Source organism: Barbus barbus (genome assembly GCF_936440315.1).
Source record: "Barbus barbus genome assembly, chromosome: 24".
Lineage (NCBI taxonomy): Eukaryota > Metazoa > Chordata > Actinopteri > Cypriniformes > Cyprinidae > Barbus > Barbus barbus.
The window spans coordinates 13367456-13388520 of record NC_136752.1 but is presented as its reverse complement, the minus strand read 5'-3'; the positions used below and the strand labels follow the sequence as shown (position 1 = coordinate 13388520).

General features: G+C 37.5%; 2 protein-coding genes across 2 annotated transcripts in view; one reads left to right on the top strand and one right to left on the bottom strand.

Moving 5' to 3' along the window:
- ppp2r5ea (protein phosphatase 2, regulatory subunit B', epsilon isoform a) overlaps positions 1-3715 on the top strand; it is a 14904-nt gene extending 11189 nt beyond the window's left edge. Inside the window, exons 11-14 of the mRNA XM_079375145.1 lie at positions 194-313; positions 943-1070; positions 1829-1930; positions 2012-3715. Of these exons, the coding sequence (XP_079231271.1) occupies positions 194-313; positions 943-1070; positions 1829-1930; positions 2012-2114 (453 nt within the window). The 3' untranslated portion in view covers positions 2115-3715. The remainder of the gene's footprint in view (positions 1-193; positions 314-942; positions 1071-1828; positions 1931-2011) is intronic.
- Positions 3362-21065, bottom strand: rhoj (ras homolog family member J). The gene is made up of 6 exons (XM_079375146.1): positions 20473-21065; positions 12201-12259; positions 9073-9237; positions 8690-8785; positions 8142-8284; positions 3362-4143 (listed from the first exon to the last, which is right to left on the bottom strand). Exons 1-6 carry the CDS (start codon positions 20684-20686, stop codon positions 4110-4112), a joined length of 711 nt encoding a protein of 236 aa, XP_079231272.1. The 5' UTR covers positions 20687-21065; the 3' UTR covers positions 3362-4109.

Here is a 21065-nt window from a genome sequence, read left to right as displayed (position 1 = left end):
ATCCATTGTCCATTTTTTGTGACTTGATCTCAGAAATAAAGTCTTCAATTGTTGGAACTTCTACCAAAACATAATATATCGTTGCAAGTGAGAAATACTATGATTTCTTTCACTAAAATACTTTTTTCAAGAGAAATGCTTTACATGCTTTTCCTAAATGTTTTTGTACCCTTCACTGCATTTTCTTTTGTAGGTTATGTTTCTTGGAGAGTTGGAGGAGATTCTAGATGTGATTGAGCCCACTCAGTTTGTTAAGATCCAACAGCCACTCTTCAAACAGATTGCTAGATGTGTGTCCAGCCCCCATTTTCAGGTAAACATACCCCATCCTAAATCTTCCTTACAAACCTTGCAATGTCTTGTAATAGCCAGAAACTTAAACAAAGATTTTCGAAAGTAAGTTCCCTTCTCTGCAGCGTCATAGGTTCTCCATTTTCTGTTTACCCACAACCGTGCTCCATATTTGCTCACATATGCTAGTCCATTTTGAAAGTGAAGTGACGTGGCCAAGTATGGTGACCAAGTATTTGTGCTCTGCATTTAACCCATCCAAATTGCACACACACACACACACACACACACACACACACACACACCTGGAGCAGTTGGGGGTTCGGTGCCTTGCTCAAGGGTACCTCAGTCGTAGTATTGAGTGTGGAGAGAGCGCTGTACATTCACTCCCCCACCTACAATCCCTGCCGGACCTGAGACTCGAACTCACAACCTTTGGATTACGAGTCCATTAGGCCACGACTTCATAAGATCTCTTAAATATAAATCAAGACATACTTTGCTCAAACATCTCTGCTTTCACTAGCAAGTTTTAGGGTAAATTTTCAGTGCAAGTGAAAGCTTCAGGTTCTGCAGCCTAAAATCCCTATGTAGAACACTACTGATATAATATTTTAAATGGTTTAAAATGGAGATTGTATATTGTTTCAGGTGGCAGAACGAGCCTTGTACTACTGGAATAATGAGTATATCATGAGTCTGATTGAGGAGAACTCTAGTGTCATCCTGCCTATCATGTTTGCCAGTCTCTACAGGATCTCCAAAGAGCACTGGAACCCGTGAGTTTTATATTGTCATTTAATTATATGTATTTTTATTTTAGATAAAAACAATTAATATTACCATTTAAAATTTGGGCTCAGTAGGATTTTGTTTTTATTATGCTCACCAAGTCTGCATTTATTTGATCAAATGCAGTGAAAACAGTAATATTGTGAAATACTACAATTTTAAAATAAGTTTTCTGTTTGAATATATTTACAAAATGTAATTTATTTCTGTGATGCAGTGCTGCATTTTCAGCATCATCACTCCAGTCGCATGGCCCTTCAAAAATCATACTAATATGCTGATTTGATCAGCATTTCTTCTTCTTAACCTTTATTTAATCAGGCAAGTCACTTAAGAACAAATTCTTATTTACAACAGCAGCCTGGCAGGAGAATATCATATGATACAATTCACCAACACACACATACACAAAAGTTAAAACATTATCAACGATGAAAACAGTTGTGTTATAGTTTATGGAAACCATAGATTTTTTTTTCCAGGATACTTTGAATAGAAAGTTAAATGAAAAGCAATTATTTGAAATAAATCTTCTGTGACGTTATAAATGTATTTACTGTCACATTTGATCATTTATATATAGAATATAGCCCTACTGGGGGAAATAAAAATCAATTTTAAAGTGTATATTGTTATTAACCTATTGATCAGAAGGTCTGATCAATAATAAGCATGGTCTAACTGGTATTGACTGATTTGCACTCATTCCTGCATTTTTGACAAAGTGGCTTTTCTCCACCATCAGGGCAATATCAGCTTTGATCTACAATGTGCTCAAAGCATTCATGGAGATGAACAGCGCCTTGTTTGACGAACTCGCCGCCAATTACAAATCAGACAGGCAAAGGTAAGAAACAAACAATGTATTGTTGTAAACTCCTGAAGTTTACAGAGAGGCTCAGATAACCTCTACCTCTCTTTTCTTCAGGGAAAGGAAGAAGGACAAGGATCGAGAGGACCTGTGGAGGAAGCTGGAGGAGCTGGAGCTCAGACGGGGCATCCAGAACAGCGACGGCGTCATTCCTACCTAACACGGACCTCATCTCCGCCCTTCTGTGTGGCCTCAACCAATCCATTTTTACTCTGCCACAGGGACCCGTCCCCCTGTTTGCTTCTCATGCTGCGTACTTTACCGCACACTCCCTCGTTCATTTCCTCCCTTTCAACAGCACTGTAAATAATCCTCTCCCTCTTTCCTGTATCATACTACTACACTGAAAGGAAGAAGAAAAAACAGAAAATTTGAAGAGAGACTTAATGTGCACTCCTTGTTGTAAAAAAAATATATGGTAAAATGATAATCAACTATGGTCAAAGAATATATTTTAAAAAACCTTTTCAGTTCAGAAATTGTTCAGGCGTCAGTGCCCTGGGAATTTGGGATCTGTGCTCACCCTGCGATTAAAGATGTCTTGTGTGAGGATCCCGTCACCACCACATATCTTTTTTTTTTTTTGGTCCCGTATGAAGAGAGACTTTTCCATCTAGACATAATTTGACTCCCCTGACTCAGGGGACTCAAACCAGAAACCCATGATGTGAATATAAGAAAAACAAGAGTGGAGAGAGAGGAAAAAAAACATTGAACATCCTCTCTGTGGTGTGCATTTTTTTTCTTTTACAGGATGATCGGCCCAGTCCTTTACTGTACAACATGGGCAGGTGTCCATAACTTAATGTGTGAGATGGGCCGCAGTCGGCTACAGTGGTTACATTCGCTCAATAAAGAAGACAAACCTCTCTGAGGACCTTTTATTTTTTTAACTTGTAAACCAGGTAATGATCTGATCATAGTTTCATGCTGTCTGCTGTGGAGACTCTTGGGAATTCCAATGTGGAAATTCAGTAGTTACCAAGAGTACATCAAGCTCGGACTCGTGGAATTTCAGTGGCACACAGTGTTCAGAGCTCATCCAGTGTTTTTAAAACCGTTAAGTGACACATTTTTTGTGAAGAATATTCTGGACTGCTTCACATGGGCCACCCAGATTTCCACTGCTCGGCTCTGTTCGTTTTGATTTCAGGGTGGGTGGATGTCGTCTACATGACCGAGCTGAGCGAGATGAGGTTTTTCTTTCTTTTCATGGAGTGTTTGAAATGAAATCCTGCTTATGGTGGGGTTTTAAGGCCTATGTAGGTAAACGCTGATCCAGTAGGTCATAATCTCTCTTCTGAAATACCGGCCACCAGGGCAGGTTAGAACTAAAAAGCACTTCCAGTTATAGCTCATTAGTTGTTCTCGTGGGACTTCAGCCCCTTTTCTTCTCTTCTTTTATTTGAAGTCCCAACAATCGTGGTTGTGGATTTTACATGTGAGGAGGATGTATTTTATTATATTTTTTTTTTTTTGGCTTAATCACGTGTCTTTCTCTCTCTTCCTTGTTTTAACTCTCCCAAGCTCATTGTGTGTTTTATGATGGCCCAAGTTTGATATGTAAAAAAATTCAAAAGAAAGGGTTCGATGAATAGAATAAATCTAATTATTTTAAAAAGAAAGAGATATTAAATAAACCTGTTTTTTTTGTGATAAACGTGCTTGCCTGCTTTGATTTTCTTCATTGGTTTTGTAAGTTTCAATGTAATATCTTTTTTTACCAAAACTACACCTGTATCAGTTTCATCTGATTAACCCATGCGGCTTCGTGTCATATTTGTCTATTATTATTATTATTATTAGAGTATACAAAAATACATTTTGATGGGAGAAAATATAAGTTAAATGAATGAGAGCATTAATGTGCAGTTTAAATCCAGTAGGTGGCAGAAGGCTCATTCAAACTGCTCAGATGAGTGTGATACAGGGGAATGAATTTATTAAAGCAATGAGAGGGACAGTGCTTTAAGAAAATGATACTAAATAAGGTTTCACTGTGTTGCAAAAAAAGTGGCTTGATATATTCCTATGTATTATTTCATCAATTTAATATGGTGAATAAATAGGAGTATGGTAGTTGGTAGTCTGGGTAATAATTGGTCTTAAAGATTTGATATTATGTATTTTCTGTTGTCATTTACTCACCTTCTTGTCATTCCAAACCTGTATGAATTTCTTTTTTTTTTCTGTTGAACACAAAAGAAGATATTTGGGGTTATCAAACAGTTTGATTAATAATAAAAAAAAATACTATGAAAGTCAATGGCTACCAACAACTCTTTGATTACCCAAAACATCTTATTTTGTGTTAAACAGAAGAAAGAAATTCATACAGGCTTGGAATGACATTTTAGGGTGTTAAAGACAAAATCAAGCTTGACTACAGAAACCGTACACAATGCATACGTAAAAAGAATCTTAATAGGCCCAGATTTGTCAGATGTGAGGGACCCATTTAGGGGCCAGTGATTTACATTAGGAATAGGATGACCAGACGTCCTGGTGTTTTTTGGTGTCCTGTCCCGGAAATGTCACCGTTTTACAGCAAGTTTAAAACAGCCTACAAGCACACTGCAAATCTGCAAAAAATCATACGTGTAGTAATTATTTTGAAAACTAAACTGGTGATTAATTGCTTGGTCTCGGCGCTCCTTCAGCCATGACGAACATAACCTGGAGGAGAGCAGCGCAATATTATCAATTATCAAAAGAGACACGATTATCGCTTTCAAGGTAGTCACATGCTAGCTATTAGTAACTATTCATGGTGAATTTAAGTAGGCTATTTGTATGCAATGTATGTAACGGGGTGGGGCATTGTTTTGTGCACATTTTTAAAAGTTAACGTTACCCAAAGCCAAAGGTTCACAAACACACCTGTTAAATAGCCACGAAGACCAAAGATGTTCTTATTATGTGGAGATGTCAACTTCTGCACATTTTGCAACGCGGAAGTAATGTACGCTATTTTATTTGAATGTGGGAGATTTCCGGTTCATTAGCTGCTATAGGTCAATAACTCGAAGTGGAGTAAACAGTAAAACTATCTGCGCTACCAAGCAGTGTGTTTATGATTACGATAATACACTACAATAATATTACAACAATATAAACTAGTACAACAGACTGTTTTGTACAGGTAAAATAATGTCACCAGAAGCATTTCACCTTTCAGTTGCAACTAGCCTTGACATTATTTAAAAAGTAGGCTACATAAATCCAAAACTAATATTTAACTGCAAGCAATATTAGCCAATATGTTCACTTTTTGGCATGACAGTGGACCTCCAGGCATTGGAAAAACTTGTGAGAACTTTCATGAATGAATATTTCAAAGACAATTCTAAAGTTTTATCACAAGCTTTAATCACTCTGTGTATATTTACAACACATTTTTAGTTTTGGCAAAGAAAGCTGTCATGTTTTTTAAGCTTATAAATCAATACATGAAATTGAAAGAAAAAAAAAACTAAAAATATTAAATATAAGTTGAGTTCAAGACTGAGTTCAAGTTATAGCTCTTTCAACCAGCGACTGAAAACTGGTCTTCTCATTAGCATTACAGTATATAAACTATTGCATAGGACAATGCAAGGCACAGTGTCGTAAGTGCACTTAAACTGAGTGAAGAAACAAACTCTATACTATATTAAAGGCAAGTGAATGACGGCTCATGCTCTGTGGAGCATGCTTGATTCCTCAGCCCGAGGATGGTTGCTAGCACATTGCGGGCTCCGGAAAGAAGTCCCTGAGGTCAAACTAAGGAACGACTGATGTGAAGAGCAATCCGAAATAATCATTACCAGTTCTGATGTCCATAACATGGTGGTCTGAGAACTACAAGTAGCCGCAGGACAGCTTTTTGGTAAGAGAATATGGATGCTTGAATTGTTGGTTAACCTATACATTGTTCAACAAGTCCAAAACAAAAATCTAAGGGCTACACATAATATGTTCCATATTATTTGACACTTGTACCAAAACAGTAGGGATTTCGAAAAGGCCACATATTTAAGGCGGGACTGCTGAGAGTCCATCAGCAGTGCAGTTTACAGCATGACCACACTACATGCCTGAGGAAAAAAACAAGTCTAAAGAACAAAGCCTTTTGTGTTTGAGCTGATCTTTAAAAGGGAAAATGAGGGGGTGGCTTCAGCCAGAGGCAAAACTGAGCAGTTAGACAATGTATAAGCCTGGTCCACAGTTAATATACGAGTACTTCAGCTGAAATAGAGAGTGATAGGGATTTTTTTTTCACAGTGTCGGATCACGTGGAGGACTATGAATGCCACTTAAAAATAAAATCATATTAGTAATAATATTGTCATTTCAATTTATAGCCTATATTTTAAGGAAAATGACCTTTCATTTTTTTTTTTTTAAGTAGACCTTTTACATTTAATTAATGTTTAAAATGTTAAATTAAACTAAAATCATCCTAATAATACAGTGCTGCAGGGATGATGTATTTTTGTAGGCAAATGTTGAACAGGTTTTTGTTTTAATGCCTCAAATAAGGTCTGCGGTGAACACAAGATCAAAATATTTTCCTGTGTTATTCTGAGACATACAATACACCACTAATACCCCTCGTGACATTTTTAAAGCTTTTACTTGTCTTGAAAATGGCAGTTGATAACAAGTGGCTAAATGAGACTACAGAGGCTTTCGGGGACATTAGTCACCATCACGCTGAACAGGAAAACGTCTACTCAATAGTCTGCTTTTACAGCCTCGATGTGTTTAAAACCACACTCTTGGAAACTATTCTAACTCAAAATATCAGGGAAAATGTCACAGTTGTAAACTTCCATGAGGGGGTTAGACATCACAACAGTTTTGTTTCCAGATGGACAATTAAAGAATGCAGAAAGTCTGTAGAATTTAACCAATCGGATGACGACTTGAAGAACTCCCAAAGTGTTTCCCATTTTGTGCGCCTTATTCATTCAGCCAACGTTCCATGAATGTGATGTCTGAGGCTGAGACTAGAGTAATGGTAACTTCCAGGTTAGATTGCATTTAAAATGATTATATTATTTGTTACATTTAACTACATTTTTAACATAACTGTTTAAAAGATTTATCTATCAATCTATTTACATTGTTGAATTAATAGATTGGTGATTGATTTCTTCATTTTATTTTAAGTGGCATGTACAGTTCCCCATACTTTTAGTCCTCCATCGGCTCATTTTTAATAGAGGAAAACGAGAGCATTTTTTAAAATATGTGTAGGCAGAGTCATTTGAGAAGAAAAAATACACGCCCCTTCAAAAATCTAAATGTAAATGCGTATGAAAAATATAACAATTACAGCACCATTTTATGGCATCATTGTTCTACACCTACACTGTATAAAGATAAAGGTCTAATGGCTCACAGAAACGTGACTAAGTACACTTCAGGGCATCTCAGTTTTAAAAACACAAGGAAATGTAAATGATTCATGGGATAATGTTGTCACGAGATACACTTTCCCTTTATCCTGTCACTGGCAGACTTCACACAGTGTGCTTGATTGTCACTCTTTTTGATGGATAACATTATTTGATGTATCTTTGAATGTGTAGTACTGTAGCGGTTTATCAGTATTGTTAATTTTGAATGACCCAAGGAAGATGCATTCCTTACTCTCGTCTCTCTCTCTTTCCGTCTGATCTACCTCTATTGATGAGTTGGCCATCCTCCAGAGAATTTCTCTTATTAACTAGCTCAAACTGCTGAAGCATTGACTCCAGAAAGAGCGCAATATTGATTTGAGGTGACTGAGAGAAAACCAGCTTGTGTGGAGGAATGGATTTTAATTTTTTCATAAGCCTCAAAATATAGCCGGTTTAAAAAAATCCAGTGGCTCAGAGCGGAATCTGAAATGTTGGATTGGAGATTGGCGAAGACGCACCACATCAGTTCAAGAAACCACAGTCCCGTCTGAGACTTCTTTGGCTTAAGAAGCGAATCCTGTAAGGCAACACGGGGGAAAAATTAAGGCACTTGTTTTGGACAGTGTAGCTCTCCACAAGACATACAAACCGAGGGCAAGACCACTCATTGTCTTGAGGGACAACAGACGGATGGAGAAAGGAAGGATGTACAGCAGACCGGAGGCGGTTTAGGGTCTGTTACTCTGCCCAAAGCTTTGGAGGAGAGTGGGTGTTCACAGTTGGAGAAGTTTTATCCTCACACAATAGCACAACAGCTCCTGCAGGCCGCGCAGCTCCGTTTTTGTTTCTTTGGGCTGAAGATTGTCAGGATGGCCTCATCAAATACTGTCTTAAGTCCCTTCTGAGTCAGTGCCGAACACTCCAGATAGCACTGGGCTCCAATCTGTGGACATCAATATACAATTTTGAAACAAATGGAGAGGTTTAGCAGAATGTCTGAGCTGCTAGTTTCCATACAAAGAAAATGGATAGTGACCATTATCCTTGGATCTTAACACTGAAAATTCACTGAAAATTTTCCTTGAAAATCATGCTTGACAGTTGTAGTCAGCATTTACTCTCATTGAAAGGAAAAGAGTAGCTCAAACACTCTGTTAAACATCTTTGTGTTTCACAGAAGAGAGTCAACATGAGGATGAGACAGAATTTGTATTAATCCTTTCAGTGCTTTGCAACAGTGCTGAAAATGTATAAATCACGCTGTCTATTTTTTTTAAAAACCTGGACAGATCAAGAATAAAACATCTGAAAATTAAGCCAAACCACCAAACATATGAACATCCATCACCTCTCTGGATAGTTTGAGGCCTTGCTCATAGGTCAGTGGCTTCTCCTTCATCTGGAGCAGACGTGCCAGTGTCTTTGGGTCATCTCGCAAGTCAATCTTAAATAGAAATAGAAAAAATAGAGAACCAATTCAATAAAAAATTTTTTTTGTTTTTCATAAAATTTTTTATTTTCCATAAATATTCATAATTTGACTTTGATCTGTTTAGCTTCATCTGATAATAGACAATAATAACTATTATTATTACTATTATTAATAATATTGTTTTATCTGACAATAAAATACAGCAACAATAATTAATAAATTATCTGATAATAAACTAATAATAGTTATTATTATTATGAAATCACATTACTGTGATTATGAACTAGAAACTCTTGCACCTGTGTCCCGATGAGGATGTAGGGCACATGAGGCATGCAGGATTTGAGCTCAGGTACCCATTCCTCCTGCACATTGTGATAGGAAGCTGGATTCACGACAGAGAAGCAGATGAGAAAGACGTCTGTGTTGGGGTAGGAGAGGGGCCGCAGCTGGTTGTAATCTTCCTATATGACGAGTAAAATAAAGCCTGCTTTAGACTCAGTTCGTCTCTCTTACAACTGAAATATGATGCAAAAGATCTTTTTGAAAAACAAAATATAAGTGAAAGAGTGCAGATGATTCATTTAAAGCTTGTTTTTTGTCTAACATAGCCCCATCAGTTGCGCTCAGTTTACATAATTGTATAAATGTACACATTTGCAAACAAATGCACTTTTTTTATTTAACCAACAGACTTTGAATTAAAGACTTTTTATAAAGTGTGCATATTTATTGTGATATAATAATGCAAATATGTCTCGGGATCTATAGCTGTGGACAGCACAGTCTGAGCTGTAATAACAAATATTTTAATTGTTGATTGGTGTTATTTTTAGGTATTAAGACACTTCAACACCACACCAGAAATTTGTTTCTTTTGACTATTATTATGCTCAATACCATTCAGCAATTATCATTCATTTTATTGAAGAGCCTGGGTGAGAGAGGCCAATTTGATTGTTCCTTTAATGAGACACTTTAGCTTGACAGTTCAGGGGGATATCATGGAGAAGTGTTCTTGAAAAAGATCTTTCAATTTATATTCATGCTATACCATTCAAAAATTAGGGGTCAGTTTATTTTTGTAAAGAAGATATTACTTTTATTCAAAAACGATGTCAAAATTGGTAGTAAATATTTGCAATGTTACAAAAGATTTCTATTTCAAATCAAAAACATCCTGAAAAAATATCACGATTTCCACAAAAATATTAGGCAGCACATCTGTTTTCAGCTTATAATAATAATAATAAATGTTTCTTGAACACAAAAGCAGCATATTAGAATGACTTCTGAAGGGTTTTTACAATACTGTAGTTTTACTACATTATTTCTTAAATAAAGGCAGGCTTGATGAGCAAAAAAGACTTGTGTTTAATGTTTAAGTACAACCTAATTTGAATTTGTAAGTACTCCTGATTGGGGATCACTGGACTAAACCATAGCGAAACAGTTCAAAATTAGTATTCTGAGTCAATAAATGTAATGTTTTGGTAAAAACATAACATGTAGAGCCTCATTATTATCCATGACTTTATTCTACCACTTATTCTGAAATGCAAATGAACATAAATAATTAACATCAGGCCTTTAAAATGTCAGTGCCAAATGACAGCTCCGCACCAGCGCCAGCATCTTGTAAAAGTCAGTTCGTCTTGAGTGCCATTGATCTCATAGTGAGTGATCAATAGAAGAGAAGGGCCAGACATCACATAGATGCTCCTCTGTATCAGTGAACTGCTTATGGGAGCAGATGTACTGAATTATATAACTTTCATTTATACAGCAATGTGCAGCTCACTACATTAGTCAGTCTCTTCAATTCTGAAATGCAGCAAATATTCTTCATTACAGCTCATACTGTGCTTTCTACAGCTATATATCCTAAGAAACATTTACATAATTATATCAAGCTGAACAGTAATACTCACACTTTAGCTTTCTTTATTACTTCAATTAAAAACGGTCCTTGAAACAAAGTCAGAAACGTGACCCTCAGTGCTTTGTTAGTAAAAGTTGGTAAATATTTATACTGTTATGCAAATCAGTACCCTATAGCGCTTTTCACCAGTCTGATACAGTATCTGAGACATGCAATGTAAAATATGCATATATTGCTATTTTCCCATGTAGTGCATGTTTTTGCATATAAAAGAATAGTTTATTTCCTCATAAATTATTCAGATTTATGCACTGTTAGAAACTACATCCTGTTTAACGAATGCCATCCCCCTGTGCAATGTCAGCAACTGCCAAAGTCCTTATAAGAGAATATTCCTCATGGGAATAAGAGAATTCCTTATAAAACCCAATAAAACTAATGTTGAAATTGTTAAACAGATGAGTGGAACTGACAGTAACAATCAATCATAAAAAAAAAAATAAAATAAAAAATTATGTGACTATTATTTTTTCCAACCGATTTAAGTTACAACACAAATATGTTGCAATATATTCTAGATTTAAAACTCTAACAACTGGCATCCCATAAGATGCGTATTACAGGGCCGGCTGATTCTGTGATGCCTTTAGACACACAAGGAAAGTAAACAGCTGGGCTTTGGTTCAGATGCATCTATCTCTTCAGGCTGTGTATGAACAGTCATGTGAGTTTCCTTTTGAAGAATTACTGCAATAAGCCAAAATCAAAGCCATTATGGTGGGCTGACAGTGACAAAAACAACCCAGCTAGTGGTTTGTTGTAATTTCAAGTCAGTGCTTGCAGCTTTATTTACAACTATTCAAAACAGGCTGTAAATTCTGCCATTAAACGTGACTGTGATGCAAAAGGAGTTTACATTCAAAGTGATCTAATGCATGGCCACAACGTCATTTAGTAATGTTCTTAAGAGTTTCAATTGATGAAATTAGACTGTTTAGTAGGGGAAAGACATTAACCAAGTGAAAAACATGATTTTTGTGTTATGTCTGGTTTTATTCGGCGGTATATTCATTGGTATTTGGTAACAATAGTGAAGTTGTAATTGAATTTGAATGCATTTGAGGGCAGTCAGTCTTTTTGAGGTTTTCTTATTGTGTGAATAAGGTTTAAAGTTGTCATGAAATAAAAAAATCTGAGATTCGTGTAATAGATCTTATTGTGAGTGATGCAGCTATACATAATGTTTAAATTGCCACATTTTTTACCTTGTATTTAATAATCAAAATGTCGTAACTCGATCTTCCAGTAAAACGTCAGACTGCTATCTGGTGACGTATGCCAGACTTTTCCAATTGTTTTGTCTGCTTAAACCCCGCCCCTTTTCTTACAATATACTGCAAGCTCTCATTTAAAGCTACCTCCATCCAATCAACAAATGACAACAAATTTTCAATAATCCATTTCACTTGAATGTACATCACAGTATAGAAGGGAAGATCTGCTTCTGTTATTGTGACTATACAAACTTCAGAAGCATTAACTCACTTGTCCGGCAGTATCGTACAATCCCAGTAGGTGCTGCCTCCCAGATACTGTTACACTCACTGTAAAAACGAAAACAACAGCAAAAAAGGTTTGTTACATTCATTATGCATATGAAACAGAAAAATACTGTGCAGAATACGCCTATAAAATGTGTTTGTCCAGCAGTGTTTCTGCTCCTGCTGTATCACATCCCTCTGATGTACTTCCAGAACTCTGGACCTGCTGTTTGGTTGTGGGTGGGAATGGAGGTTGATTTGGAACAGGACAGCTGTCAACAGCAAGGGGTGACCGGTTTTGGAAAACAGGGAGGGAAGAGCGGTGTGTGTGCTCGCATACATATTTCATTCTGTGTTGTGGGTGATGAGGGGGGAGAGAACGGCTGTGTTGACACAACTTAAAAGGAAAAAAAACCCAGATAAGTCAATCTTTTGTCATCAAACAACACGCAATAAAAGACCACTGCTGAGAACAGGAGAACAGCTGGACTCAACATTTCACAGAGGTTTCAAACAAACCGCAGATACTAGTCTGCTGTGTGTCCACACTCTTTTCAAATTCAGTGCTCTGATAGTGGTTTGATAACACTGATTAAAGGAATGCGTGCGTGAGAGAAGAAAGAGGCTGTGATGTGAAAGGTGGCCCTCACCAGATTCCTCAGGCCTCAAGCATCTTCTGAGACACCCTGAACTGAATTCAATCTTCTCAACTACATGATGGCCTGGAATACTGATGACTGGGACCATAAAAAGATTATACCAAATATTTCATAACCCATCAACTGTACTGAGCCAGATACCCATGGATGCTTCCAAAATTACCAATAACCTTCCAGAACCAAAGCACTTTCTGCAAATTATAGATCTGGTGCCCTTAATAAGTTGAGAAGCCTCTGGAAAAGGAGAAGACAGCCTCTCCAGCGTCCCTTGAAAATAAGCCCAGCAAAATGTTAGAAAGAAATTCACCACAGATAATTCAGATTAAACACTCTAATATTATGGAAATAAAAATATGGCAATGCAAATTTTGAGTACAGATGAACACCACTGATTATAAAAATGAACTGATCTTTAAAATCTAGGCTCTTCAATGGGGTTCACCTTTGATCCTGCTGCTTTCAAGCTTCACAAATAACAAAGAAGCACCATAAAAGAGTGACAAAAAATACTTGAATGAAGAAATCTTAAAAACTGCTGGCAAAACGCTGAAGCCCGGTTCAGACTAAATGATTTAAGCCCGATTTTGGCACGATCTGCTTGACGTAGTGTGTCGTGTGGATTCGTAAAAGACAACGGGCGTTGGGATACAAGATTCAATCATTTCATCTCATGTAGTGTGTCATAGTGCATGACAACCGATGCCACGTCTGCGATGCTTCACGACTTCAACACAGAAAGACTAGTATGTTAAAAAAAAAATTACGTCGTGCATGATGAGTTCCATCACATTTGTGATACAGACCCATAGGAGCATAGAAGTGCCTTCACACATGCTTTCAAACAAGTCGAAACGAAAGAGAGACAATGGGTATCGGCCCTTTCTCAAGGGATTACCGCAACAGAGTGAAAAGTAAAGTAAAAACTATTTTACCTCAGTTCTCTTAGAAAGTCCTCTTCATGCAATCCGGAATTGTGTCCACTGTCAGGTTTTCTTTCTTTTTTGGGATTTTCTGATGATAATATAGGGCAGAACATGCTGTTTGCTAGCCATTGTTTATTTACGCTCATGTCACCATCTAGTCCCACCCTACTGATGACAGCAAGCACGTTGTTAAAGATGGCAAGCGAGGAATGATAGGGTAGGGTAGCAACGTGTAGTCTGACATGTTTCTTGTTCAAGACACGACAAGATTTTAGGAGTCAAAATCGTATAATCTGGCACAGTGAACGTAAGTGAGTCGTAACTGTCAAAAAATAAATCATGTAGTGTGAACTGGACTTAAAATTTGCGATACAGTTCTTAAATCAACTCATTGATCTAGTTCCAGCGATTAACAGCTCACTTGAGGGGTAGATTTTCATGGAATATAAAGTCAAATTTTTGTTTGATTCTCACCATCATATGATTTCAAAACACTAAGAACGCACCACAAGTCATATGGACCACTTTTATGATAATTTTATAGTGTTCTGTTGACTTTTTAATAATATTGTTTTTGATAATATTTCATTATGAGAACAGTTTTTTTATCGTTCCCCAAACAACAAATATTTTTGAAACTATATTGAATGCATAATTTGAATAATTCTTGTTAGTCATAAATATAAAACCCTAAAAGACACTAAAAACCCTAAAGCAGTTTGTATGCTAGCTTAACTGTTTCCCTTGAAAAGGCATAATGTTTGTTTCATAAATTATGATTGCAAAAAAGGTCTGTGCAGCCCTTTTAAAATTCAAATGAAATTTTCAGTCATATCTTACACCGCTTTAAGCAATTGCTAATCTCAATGCTAATTTTAACAATCATGTGCTCAACACTGGGGACAAGAGACAAACACAAAGCAGCACTAGCTCTAATGCCCCTAGCTTAGCCTCATGGAGTTACAGGGGGTCACTGAGGAGCCGCGTGCACTGTGGTGTGTGAGCTCCTCCAGGGTGGTGTCTTTCTGAAAGGCATTGCAGCTGTAGGAAACCAGCCAAGCGGTGTTTTGATTAGATGTGCTTAGAAGTTCTTTCCCTGTAGACTATGAAGATGGACCAGAAACAGTGGCCTTGAGTCTGTTGCTGTGTATCAGCTGTTCCTGACAGGTCCTTTTACCAGCACGATTCTTTTCCCCTCTTGGGGCTGGGCTAAATAAGGAGTCTAATCTTTTCCTCACTTACTGATTCTCTGACTCTTTCTTTGCCTATAAATACAAAGCCACTAGTATAAAAACAAAGCCAGGGTGATGTGAGGTGAAAGTTTGAGAGAAGTAGAGAAATTCAAGTCTGTAGGGATGGAGAAGGTTTGGTGGCTATGAATCCGGCTCTCAGCTGTTCTCTCCGGTCAGCTGCTTTTCCCCATGAGGCTCGAGCTTTCTGTAAACCCCAGCCCCCATTCTGTGGCCTGGAGAGAAATCAATGTTGTGTTACAGTCTCACTCAAACAAGCCTGACCCACTGTTGTGAAATGCGATTTGAGGCGTCAGAAGCCCACATGCCCCTCCAGACCTTAACATTCTTCATTCCTCTTTTCTCTTTCACAGACTGGCCTGTGACATTGAGTCAGCTAATATATCTGCATTCAGCAAGCTTTAGCCTATAAGAACAGTACAGCGAATTGTATAGGTACTCACATGATCATAGCAAGAGACTGCAAATTTAATTTAGACACTTTCCATTCCATCACTAGGGTATTAGGTCTCAAGTGATAACCATTTACTGTAGACACTTTCACTGCTCACTCACAATTGACACCCATTTTTCAATGGTGGACCGCTGTCCACCATCCATTGCAATAAAACTGTCTTTTAGCAACATTGGCATCTTAGATCTGGTACTGTAATATGGTAATCGATGCATTGTCCACCATTCAGAGTGCAATTGTCACAACTGTTTTATGACAGTAAATTGGACCACCCCTCAATTCAACCTTTACATCAACATGCCAAATATATCCACTATGCTCTTGCAGTGTTGTGATCCATAAATGGGCTTCTGTTTTTTGAGTGGTTGGCATTCCTGAAGTGTGATTTTTATTTTAAGTGTTTCTTTAAAGGCATTGGTGGGTCAATCTGCAAAATAAGCCACTGGGTTTTATCCACTTTTCAATTCCTGTTGCTGCAGTGCTTGCCAGAGGGAAGTGTATATAATCTACATACACATTTTGCATAGCATAACTAAAAAAGACATTAATGTGATTAATCTTGTATTCTGAAGCCAAAAGAATCTGTAATGCCCTTACACAGCACTTGCTATAAGACTGAGCTTTTGCTTGTCAGTGAACATTATGTCAAAGTACTTCCACTCAGCAAAACATGAAGTGAGCTCAACCACTCACGACACTAATTATGAATTTTCATTTAATTACCGATTAGGAACTCTTTCTAGGTTTCTATGAGACACATCTCTTTAAGGTCTTACTCAAAAATATTTACATTTATAATAATACTTGAAGGGCCAGTTCACTCAAAAATGGAAATTCTGTCATAATTTACTCACCCTCATGTCATTACTATTATGTTTTGGACCTACAACAAATTCAAGTGAGCTTTAGATGTAACCACGTAAATAGAGTGGGGGAACTAACCGGAAGAGCAATTCGCCGCTAATTCCTTTGAGATTTTCCTATGGGGTTTTATAGTGAGGTTTTTCAGTTTATGAGTAAAGTAAAGCCTGTGGTAAACATAACGTGACGATATTCTGACGTTTTGTTCTACAACGTAAACCACACACACTCACACCCCAAACGTTCTTATCTAGTTACTTAATAAAAACATATGTTTTCAAAAATGAACATAACTTCTTTAGAATTTGTGTTTTGGGTATGTATGTGTGTAATTTACATTGTAGCTTACTCATAGTTCAAAAGAAGGTCCTTCAACCACTCCATTAGACACAACTTTTATTCTTTCCACCAACCAACCACTAACCAAAGCTGGCGTGTTGATACCACTAACCATCAGACCACATGCACAGGATTATGGGATCTCATAAGCAGCAAAGAATAAAATATCTTCAGAACCAGAACAAAACTCAAAAATTCTCTGGATGTTTCTGATTTCCTTTATTAGTATTCATTTAAATATATAATTATTATTGATGTCAGTGTTAATAATCACAGTCTTTATAGGCTATTGTTTTATTTTGTATAGCTCTGAATATTATTGCTCATGGTGAGTAAAATATCTTTCAAAACCCTGTGCTGCCAATTCAAGGAGAGATCAAATCAAATGGAAAATGTAGTGGAAAGATAATGAAAAAACAATAGGTGTTAAATTAGCGATCTGTGCCCATACAACACCAGCTGTGGCGAATGGAGTGTTGCAGCACAAAGAGTTGCCATTATGGCACAGATGATTGTTTAACACTGAAAAGTGCTACGAACTATAGCTTTCCAGCTGTAGGTATTTTAATATTGACGACGTGGCAATATCCACAATGCCGTATCACTGGTGGATTAGTTGATTTTGTTAGAGGAGTGTAGTGGGAGCCACACTAGACGATGACTCATCTCAAACGCATTAACAGGCACTGTGTCATTGACCGGGAATGTCATTGGTTTGTTTTGGACAAGAGAATTCAGATCCTGTGGGATTTATGGACGGAAACCATAGTCCCAAATACTGCTGTGTTGAGCTCTAGCTCTTGTAGATTGCAATCCCAATGGTTCTGGTGAAAATAATATAATTTTAGTTCAATCACTCATATTATATTTGGCCATATTTACATGAGTTATGTCTTGTAAAGTAGTCTGTATGTGTTACTACAATTAATAAAAAATACTAGGTTGTTTAAAAGACATATGGAAAAGTTAAATTATACGATATTACCTTTTCTAATGTACACTACCAACGTTTTGGGTCAGTAGCTTTTTTAAGTCTATTAAACAATATAAATATATCTCTAAATAGCTACTTCTTGAATTGCTCAGTTCACCATTTAACTAAACATTTAGAAAAAGCTGCTTATTTATTAATTATATTTTCACTTATAATTCAATTACCGTATTCTCAGTGCTTTCTATATTGCAAACTGTTCCATTACTGCTGAGGCATGAATTTCATAGTTTTTCATTTAAGACCAATTCTAGCATAGCAACACAGTAAAGCTTTCAGTGGCCTACAATGGGAGCTCTGTGCTCTTTATCCTACACATTAAGCCACTATGTGACAATTCGCTACTTTATTATGATGCTTTGTCAAGGCCTCTCTCCAGGGGCCTAATATGAATGCAAGTGATTGATTGGCCCTGGAAGAATATTGTCTCTCTTCTCTCTCAATTTTTCATTCTGTACTACTGTGTCTACTTTCATGACATGTACTGTAAATGACGGCAGTCCACATCTAAATGGTGCTTAGGCACTTCTAACTAATACATACCATGACTTAAATCTGGTTGCCAGCACACTATAAAGGAACCAAATGCCTTTCTGTGTCCACTATTCTTTATGAGCACGTTTTCATTTCCTTAAAAGTGAAGTATGTCGTTTATGCACCACTAATGTCACCAAAATTAATTGGAAAAATTGAAACAGGTTTCCCAAACACTCTCACTGTTGGATTCTGGTTTGGATTCTTCAAAGTCTTGTGGCAAATTTAAAGTTGCCTTGGCAGGAGAAGGTATTTACACATTAAAAATAAAATCATTGCAGCTTTAAAAACCAGAAGGTTAAAGTCTGCTCAGTCAGGCCTTCAATTGCTTATTTTTTTACTAGCAAAAAGTGCCTGCATTCAAACTTTTGTTTCGTGACATCAATTTAGTGTCCTCTGGATGGCCTCACTCATCAGTTTAATTCAACCGCAAGAGTTGACCGAGAATCACACTCTCTGGAGGTCTTTCCATCTCATTCAACTCCCAAGACTTTAAAAGTTTTACTCACTTCTTGAATGAGTTCAGTGAATCTGGGTGTTTGTCCTGAGCCAGCACTGACCAGCTGGAGGAAATTGCAACACAGGATACTATTAAAATCTCATAAAAATGAAAAGAGTTCTTCTTTTTGGCACAGCCCAGATAAACATGCCTTATTTGATCATATGAGAGCGAAATGTGCAATAGAAAATCCTTTGACAATACCTGCTTTAAGGTTCTTATACTATAAAAAAACACTTTCACAAATGAGAGCCAAAAAGATTGGGGCTAAACTGAGTTTTTTTCTTCTTCTTCGTGTTTTATAGTAATTCACAAGCTTTTTCTCTCCAGCCCTGGAAATATGTGAATCACTCAGTCATTGTGGTATCACTAATCATCTAAAGACACTGAATAAGAGATCTTGCTTCAAAAGTCAAACAGTATAAGTATGAAATGACAGCAACTCACTCCACTACTTTTCCACTGCTAATAATGACAATTGAAAAGACCTGTATTGCATTTGGAAGATTAGCTACATTCCAAATGACATAGCCTACTTTATAGTAGGTGCTATATTTGGTTTGAAACATACTTTCTGACTGTTAAAACGTGTGTTTTTATATAGAATGAATATGGGAGGTATGAATGAACGTGCTATTATTCGCTATGTTGTCACGTGACCTGTGTCAGTTGCGTACCTTCACTGCCACTTAAAAATCCTCTCCTGTGGCCTCATGGGATAGTAAAGCATCTCAGTGGATGTTATAAGTCAGGTACTTTTTGCCTCCTGTTCTTTTTTTGTGAATACTATGAATTCAGATACACAGCTTCTTCATAGTATGGAAGTAGGCATGTGGACACAGGGCTTGTTTGTAATTGTTCTTCCTACAAGTTCTTTTAAGAAGGTTCTTTCTTTATATTTGTGAGGGAAGTGTCCTGCTGTTTCCAGAGGATGTTGAAGGTGATCTGTCTGCCACTGTGTAATTAGGACTTGACCCTATAATAGGATTCTGGGAGCATGCATGTGTCATAGGGGGCTTTCCCCTGAAGAGAAACCAAAGCCTTTATGCATTCCTGCATATGCATTTGAAAAAACTTCATGGATGGCAACAAATTTGTGACCATAACTCTTCTACAAAGCTATAATGCCTACAGTACAGTACTGACAAAGCTTTTAGATTGCGTTCTTGTGATCAACAGGTTGCGCACTCGCGAGCTCTGACTCTTGCTATTTACATTATTTACCTCTTTGCGCAACATAAATTGTCTTTTGACGTCCCTAGAACAGTAAGGCAATGGCCACCGACGTTAAAGAAGTTTAAAACACTTTTTTGGTATTTTTGCTCAATTATTGTTGAATAATGATAATACTGATTCGGAAACAAAGCTTTCATCAAAGTTGCTATGGTTGCATAGCCTATTTAGTCATTGATGAAATATTTAGGCTATATAGCCTATAGGCTATTTAAATGTAGGCTAGGTAATAATAGCTGCACCCTTTTCAAATTCTTTAAGTAGCCTACAATGTATATTTTTTTATTAACCCTACATTAGAGGGCTCTGATCCCCAAACTATAATTCGTACCCTGTTTCTACTTTTTAGTGTGTCGGGCCTCAGTCCTCGCTCTGGCGGTTGATATCTCCTCTTTCAGATGGCTATTCTTGGGACCGTCCCCTACCCGACTGTAGTGGGGGCGGTAGACAAGGATTAGGCTAGGTAGACATACTGTAAACCGCACTTCATAAACAGGGAATTCAATTGAATGCTGAGATGGAAACAGTCTTACCTGCATAGTGATCGAATACAGTTGGTACATATTCCTCGGGAAAAGCATCGTTTGCGTAACTCATCAGCAAACAGGTTTTGCCCACAGCTCCATCGCCGACCACAACACATTTCAACATCTTTTTGGCCGCAGTATCGAGAGGATCGCTGTTACTGCCTCCATCCTCAACCGCTTCCACTGCGTTCTGCCTACTTTTCGAGCTGAGAGTAGGCATGATAGTTGGACAAGTCCAGAAACTATATCCTCCACAGGTAGTCAAGTCTTCTGTCGACTAGAAATACCAATCTTTAAGACGCTAGTCTTCGTGTGACCAGTTGAAACACTCGAGTTGGCGTGTCGTACGGTGCGCAGGCGAATCCGTCAAGTAGCTAGGTGACCCACGCTTTAGCTCGCGCTTCCAAAGCAATCCCTCGCCATCGACTGCAGTCTCACGAAAACTCACGATAACTCCTACAACTCGCATTCCAATATTTTACATTTTCCTGATCCGACGACGAAACCGTTTCAAAAACAGTGGCTTTGGCTCAGCTTTAGTTCCTTCATACTCCAAACAGCTTTCCACATTCGCCCCTACGCGGCTACACATCGGCAGT

What these genes read in the sequence shown, in the direction of transcription:
- rhoj (XM_079375146.1), bottom strand. Translation starts at nt 20,686, where the DNA reads ATGCCTACTCTCAGCTCGAAAAGTAGGCAGAACGCAGTGGAAGCGGTT. An exon ending in TGTACGATACTGCCGGACAA is followed by an intron (nt 9,238 to 12,200) that starts GTGAGTTAATGC and finishes CTCGTCATATAG; the next exon opens with GAAGATTACAACCAGCTGCG. An exon ending in GCCTCAAACTATCCAGAGAG is followed by an intron (nt 8,285 to 8,689) that starts GTGATGGATGTT and finishes TGATGTCCACAG; the next exon opens with ATTGGAGCCCAGTGCTATCT.